This window comes from Dermacentor albipictus, chromosome 2 (assembly GCF_038994185.2).
Source record: "Dermacentor albipictus isolate Rhodes 1998 colony chromosome 2, USDA_Dalb.pri_finalv2, whole genome shotgun sequence".
Classification (NCBI taxonomy): domain Eukaryota; kingdom Metazoa; phylum Arthropoda; class Arachnida; order Ixodida; family Ixodidae; genus Dermacentor; species Dermacentor albipictus.
In genome coordinates, this window is record NC_091822.1 from 128,281,692 (window position 1) to 128,289,035 (window position 7,344).

A 7,344-nucleotide genomic window follows, 5' to 3' on the forward strand; every position below is an offset into this window, starting at 1 on the left:
GCGGTCTTCCATGATTCCGGTACGTTCGAGGTCATGAAGCATTGCGTATACAGTGTGGCCAGTTTCTCTAGAACAATCTGTCCACCATCCTTCAACAAATCTGCTGTTACCTGATCCTCCCCAGCTGCCTTCCCCCTTTGCATATCTCCCAAGGCTTTCTTTACTTCTTCCGGCGTTACCTTTGGGATTTCGAATTCGTCTGGACTATTTTCTCTTCCATTATCGTCGTGGGTACCACTGGTACTGAATAAATCTCTATAGAACTCCTCAGCCACTTGAACTATCTCATCCATATTAGTAATGATATTGCCCAACGTGCCATAAAATCATTTTTGAACTTTCTAAGCGAGACTGGTTTACACGATCCCCTCTAGACCTGTGAGACCTGCAGTCAGTGCGAAATGTGTTTGCAAAATAACTTTTTGTGACAAGATTACTTTTTATGTGGACAAGATTACTCTTGCGTGTATTGGGTCTACAGCGCGCATCTGCATATTGGACAAAGTTTATATAGTGAGGAGTAGCAGGCTAGAGACACACTCTCCAAGCCGACCTCTCCTTTTTCTTCATTAAGATCTACTCCTCCTACCCCTCCTACTAAGTAGATGATTCAGGTTACGTTAGCCTGTAACATAGTGCTTTAAAGCAGCTGCGTCTTTTTTAAAAATCCACTTGACATTCCTAGTCAGAACTTAATTTAGCAATATTTCTGTCTCACTTTTCCTTCATAGTTTAGTATTGTTTATTTGTGCACAAAATAAGAACATACAAGTGTCCACCCTTACCCACAAGGCTAGTATCCATGGCAAAATAGGTATACAAAACAGCGATAGCGCGGAGATAGACGTCGCATGCATATTAAGTATTTGGACAGCCAGTGAAGACAACACAAACTCAGGCTTCCCACCAGAACTTGAAGAAATTCAAGGTGTACACAAAATAATTGAAAGATTCATTTTTTTATTTCCTTAAACAATTTACCAGCTTTTGAAAGACTAATAAACAACGCTTAAATTATTCCTGTGTTTGCTTATTGAACTTGTTATTATTGAGAATTTCATTCTATACGAGCCTGCATTTTACGTACTATTCATACCTATTCTATAGGAGAGCGCAACAGAATTCATGTGGCCTTTCATTTCAAGTATTTTGGCATATAGGTAAGTTACACATTAGTTGTTGCAGTCCTTGTGTTCCTTTTGAATGTCATGTAGAGACTAATCGATATAGTGTAATTGAACTCCTGTTCGTGGTTATTTATACGAACTACTCATTGTAAGTAATGCGGCAATTCTTAAACTTGCAGCAATTCTTCTTGTAGTGCGCAGGCAGATCCGATAGTTAAAATGTGGGAAGACTAAAACCCAAGTCTGCTCGGGGACAGAGAGAGAACAAAGGGGAGGAAAGACAGGGAGGTTAGCCAGTGTAAGTACCTATTGGCTACTCTGTGTTGGGTAAAGGGGCAAAGGGCAGAAAAGGAGAAAAAAGAAAAAAAAAACTGAAAATTTTCACATGTTAACGCGATGCTACACCCTACAACATTCAAAGACGGTCGCACAAATCGCAAGCCCTTAAAAACTTCAGCAAAGCCCTTAAGGCCTTGAGTGCCGAAACCCGTCTGGACCAGTGCCCTAGAACCTTTTCTTCTGTGAAGGGGAGGTCGTCGACTTTTTCGAGCCCGGTTACAAGCACTTTTCTTTGCACATTGTAACGCGATACAGTCACAACGGAGTTGCGCGATCGTCTCCCCGCAGCAGCAGCTGTCGCGAGCAGGGCTATCAGCCATTCCAATGCGGAAGGAATAGGAGTTCCTGAATGCCACGCCGAGCCACATGCGGCACAGGAGTGTTGCTACCGCTCGCGGTGACCCTGGTGGAAGACGGAGTTGCATAGGTGGATCCAATCTGCGGAGCCGTGCGTTCGTGAATTCACTGGCGTTCCACAGAGTCTGCGTAAGCTCCCGTGCGAAGGAGCAAATACTTGTGGCTGCATCTGTTCTTGAGTGGTATTGGTATAGTACTGGTCCTATCGTGGGTCGATCGGGCAGCGTCATCCACACTGCGATTTCCCGAAATTCCCCAGTGACCCGGTTACCACTGGTAGATAATGTTGTGGCCCTTGCCGTTTGTGTGATGATGGAGTATTCGGATGTCTATGACTAATTGCGCATTATGTCTGTGGTTGAAAGGGGACAGCAGACACTGGAGAGCTGCCTTCGACTCACAAAAGCTAGACCATGAATGTGATGATTTAAATAAGCTCCAGAGCAGCACGGATAGCTGCGACTTCTGCACCATCTCTGTGTATCGAATGAGTCATAATTCTAAGAGCTCGTTACCGTAGTCGTACTAATCGCTGCAAATATCTGGGCTACGTATTTTTCCAGGAACCTGTACAGCGATCAATGACACGTTTCAAAACGTTTGGAGACACTGTCTGCAAAAGTTCCTCATAAGCAGTTGATATGCAGATCTCAGCGACACATTTTCGAGCCTATTTTAACGCAACACTAATCCGCGTCTCCTATATTCACATATATGAACAAATCAGGCATCACCTGCGGCCTCAATAGCTCGCCAGCTGTTGCCTGAGGGGAGAGCGAATCGCCGCGACAACACGTCACCCTCGCTTTCGCTTTCGGAAGGCCGTGTTATCCGACCCTTCGCTCTCTCTGCACGCCTCTCGCCTGCGTTTCAACTGCGCCTCGGTTAAGCCTGGCGAGGCCAAACCTAAACGCGCAAAGCGCCTCAACACGCTCGCTGTCCCGCGATGAAATACGTTCTGACATACGATGGCGAAAAAAAAAGAAGGCATGCACGGCACTTACTTGCAAACAACTCTTCTACTAATGTCAACACGAGTGTACTTCAAAATTTTCATTTTTGCTAAGTTCGAACCCTCAAAGTTCGTTCGTGGCAGATAACACATTTCGGCCCTTTCATGCCAATTTTCGACAAAGGCTGAGATTGCATCCATGACAACAAGCTATGTCCAAGGACGTAACTTCAAGGACATTTCAGGTATTCCCTTTACCAGACATGTCGGAATCGCCAAAGCGAAGCTGAACAGTAAGGCAATTAGGTTTGTTTAGCATGTATTCTAAAATTATGAAGAATATTAGTCCTAAATATATGTTCAATGTGCCTAAACGTTGCAGTGGAGTTTCCTAAAAGTGTTCCTCTAGCTCACTGGGACGATCTGAACTGAAATTTTAAAATGAAATTTTATACAAATATTAGGGCCGGACTTTAGGATTGTCTGACTTAAATTTCACATTGGCAACGTGTGCTATAAAGTTGGTAGCTCAAGTGGTATTCATTCAACAGTTCTGATCACCTACCTATTCTTCGCGATTTTTCGTGCAATTAAGACCCACCTGTGCAAGTAATCCACCAGAAAAACTTTCTTCCACTCGAAGTCAGCGCAACTAACTGTCAAGCGTAACGTTGCATGCAGTTAACAGCGCTAAAATCTACCGATCAGGGATAACAACAGCATTGTTAATCGTTAATCGTTTCTTCTCAGCTGCTTGCCGTAGGTATTCGTAAACAGAGACACGCTACAACGACCATCCCTGCTACTACGTAACGGCGCAGTTTCCGCCGCGAGCTCTTGAATTCTGTTCCTTTCGTTCCTAAATCGATTAGCGAAGATACGCGGCACGCGGCAATAACGAAAGCTGGCTTACCTGCGTAGCTTGCGTCATTGCAGGTCGTGACATCCGCGTCCGGCAGTTTCTCCCCGTAAGAGATGCCGTCTACCATCGTCACCTTCACTCGCTGGTAACCAGGGGGGACACTTTTCTTTTCCCCACGCATTCGGATGATGCACTGTTGAGCGTCGGCCCGCTGAGGGAGGTATGTTTTTAGTGAACCTAATTCGCGTGAGGCCACCGCCGCCCGAGCGTTACCTTGGCCGTCGGGACCAGTAATGTACGCACGGTGGGAGAAACATCTGTACGTTAGTTGAGCAGCCGGTTCCACAGAGCATCCGTTGCAGGTTAGTCGAGCGCCAGAAGAGTACGCATTTGGGCTGGTTGGTTCATGATTACGAGCAATAAATAACAGCGATAAACTACAGGACGAGTGAAGGGACACAAAAAACAGCAGTGACTAACAGCTAAAGTGTCTTTATTCCTTCAGTCAGCACGTATATCATCATCATCACCAGCCTGGTTACGCCCACTGCAGGGCAAAGGCCTCTGCCATACTTCTCCAACTACCCCGGTCATGTACTAATTGTGACCATGTTGTCCCTGCGAACTTCTTAATCTCATCCACCCACCTAACTTTCTGCCGCCCTCTGCTACGCTTCTCTTCCCTTGGAATCCATTCCGTATACTCCGCCGCTATCTCAAACCACAGAATCAACAGAATTGGGCATGCGTAGGGGGGGATTGCAACTAATGCGATAGGAAGCCAATCTCACGCGGAACGAGAGAAATAGAGGGAAGGCTTACACATGCTTCGCCGCTAACATGAATGTGGAAAGCTTGGGAAATAAGGCGTGTGTGGTCATCGCGGTATTTTGACAGGTAGGTCACATCTTTGAAAGACGGCTTGCAGCCGCATTCATTGCAATGCAGTGATAACTGACTGTCTTTAGCTTGTTTTTGAACTTTGTTTGAGCGCTCGCGAATGCGGTCATTGATGCACCGCCCCGTTTGGCCGGTATAAGAACGCTTGCATGAAAAGGGAATCTTATACACCGCACAATCAAAACAGTCACCAACAAACCTCTTTCTGTGCTGCTTTTTACAACTACTTTTTATTTATTTATTTTACAAGTACTGCCAGCCTTGTTACCAGGCCTTATGCAGGATTAGGCATTTGATAAAACAAAAAGACAAATATGAAATAAAATCAAACAAGATAACAGACACTGAACAAGAATCTGCATAACAAACAAGAGAAACCTTTCACAATCATGATTTGGCTGGTTAAAACGAGGGATGAACGCTATGGTTTAATCACAAAGTGCATAAAGAAAAGATGAGATCGTTGAACCTTCGACCGTTGTGGCAGGTAGTGCATTCCATTCGGAAATCGTGCTCGGCAAAAACGAATCTTTATGTACGTTGGTCCTGCAGGTAAAATCTCTAACCTTTTTGTTGTGAAGAGAGCGCGTGTATCGGTGACTAGCTGGTAGAATATATGCTGTTTTATCTATTTTTAATTGATTGTTATAGAGTAAGAAGAAAAATTTCATTATGTCTCGGTAACGCCTTATTGCAAGTTTTTCCAGTTCTGCAGCTTCTAGAAGAGATGATGGGGGTGTGCTCCAGCTGTACGAATTGAAAATAAACCTGGCTGATTTTCTTTGGATTTTCTCAATTTTAGTGATGTTGGTTTGTGTGTGCGGATCCCAGATAATGGCAGCGTATTCTAGAATGGGTCGGATGAATGTTTTATATGCTAAGAGTTTTTTAAGGTGAAGCGTTTCCTATTGATCGCCTTAAAAAGCCTAGTTTCTTCATTGCTTTATTATAAATGTATGTTACATGTTCATTCCACCCAAGATCTGATGTTATTACTACTCCCAAGTATTTGTACGTGGACACGACTGATAAAGACTGGTTGTTAATGCTGTAAGTAGGGGTTAAGGGATTCTTTATGCGAGTAATGGTCATTGCAACAGTCTTCTTGAGGTTAATACTCATCTGCCATTTCGAGCACCAGGTTTGTCTTGTAGACTGCGCGGTGTTTAAAGCTTCCTGATCATTTGAATTTAGTATTTCGTTGTACAAAATGCAGTCATCTGCAAAAAGCTTTATCTTGACGCGTATGTCACTGATGACGTCGTTGATAAAGTTAAGAAAGAGGAGCGGCCCTAACACTGATCCCTGTGGAATGCCTGAGTCTACAGTTGCGAGTGTCGAAGCTGCGTCGTTGACCTGAACACTTTGTTTGCGTAATGAAAGGTATGCTGTAATCCATTTAACTAAGGCATCGTTCTTTAAAATGGGTTTTAGTTTAAGAAGTCGTTTGGAGTGAGAGACGCGGCCAAATGCTTTTTCAATATCGAGAAATATTAAGTCTATTTGGCCTTGTCTATCTAAAGCTCTCGATAAGTCGTGAACTGTTTCTACGAGCTGAGTTACAGTAGAAAAACCTCGCCGGAAACCTTGTTGTCTTGCGTCAATTATTGCGTTGTCGTTAAGAAAGGCGGAAATGTGGTTAAAAATTATGTGTTCGATGGTTTTTGCGCATGTGCATAGTAAAGATATTGGGCTGTATGATGTGAGGAGGGACGGATTCGCTGTTTTTGGTATGGGGATGACTTTCGCATACTTCCAGTCGGTTGGAATTTCCGCGCATGACAGTGATTTCTCGAACAATAGGGTTAAATACTTTGAACACCATTCGGCGTACCGGGAAAGAAACGTATTCGGGATGCCATCAGCTCCGGGCGATTTTTTAGCGTCGAGGTTGAGCATAAGTGCTAACACGCCTTCCTCAGTAATTGTGGCATCACCAATCGGCAGAATGTGTTCATAGCTAGGGAACTGTGGGCTGATACCGTCGTATCACACTGTCAAACACTGAGTAGAAATACTGGTTGAGCGCATCTGCGGTTTCGGCACTGTCGGTTAAAAAGGTATCACCGATACAGAGTTTGGGTGCAGCTTTATTTTTTGGCGATAAGTGCTGCCAGAACTTTCCTGGGGATGAGACGAGAAACTTTTTTAATGTTATTTTTTGATAGTATTCTTTTGCTTTCTTTATTTTATCAGCTAACAATGTACGCAAGCCAAGAGGCCGATCGCTTGCGGGGACAGTCGGGTGCAGCTTGAGTTGTTTTCTTGCCTTTTTCAGTTTCCGCTCTATTCGTACGATTTCTTTTGTTACCCAAGGATTGCGCTTCCGCAGCACTTTTCGCTTCACAGGTACAAAATCACGGATACACTTCAGAACCAGGAACTTGAAGTAGCCCCGTATTTCATCAATAGGATGTTCGTTTGATTCACACATGGTATGAAATTCCGGAAAAGCACCATCTAGGGCGTCCAATACATCAATATCACTGGCACGGGAGAAATCTGGAACAATTGTTTCTTGTTTTTCAATCTGTGGAGTGAAATTCACTTCGAACGTAAGGTATACCATATTGTGATTCGATATACCTTCGAAAACTTGAATTTGTGGGTTGCGGCGGACTACGGCAGTATTTGCAAAGAAAAGGTCCAAAATTGATAGTGTATTGTTTGGAATACGGGTAGATTCTTTGACAAGCTGCGAAATGTTTTGAAACACTACTATATCTACGAAAGGTTCAGAGGCACTTGAGAGGGGTTCAGGGAAATTGTTATTCCAGTTTACAGAAGGAACATTAAAATCACCCGCA

The 7,344-nt window shown here is 43.9% G+C and overlaps 1 protein-coding gene across 1 annotated transcript in view; it reads right to left on the bottom strand.

Annotated features, from left to right (window-relative positions):
- The window catches only part of LOC135897406 (Na(+)/citrate cotransporter-like), a 111,626-nt gene extending 107,633 nt beyond the window's left edge, over positions 1–3,993 (bottom strand). The window contains exons 1-2 of the mRNA XM_070533969.1: positions 3,911–3,993; positions 3,689–3,848 (exon numbers count right to left, since the gene is read on the bottom strand). Of these exons, the coding sequence (XP_070390070.1) occupies positions 3,689–3,818 (130 nt within the window). The 5' untranslated portion in view covers positions 3,819–3,848; positions 3,911–3,993. The remainder of the gene's footprint in view (positions 1–3,688; positions 3,849–3,910) is intronic.
- Positions 3,994–7,344: the final 3,351 nt, after the last annotated feature.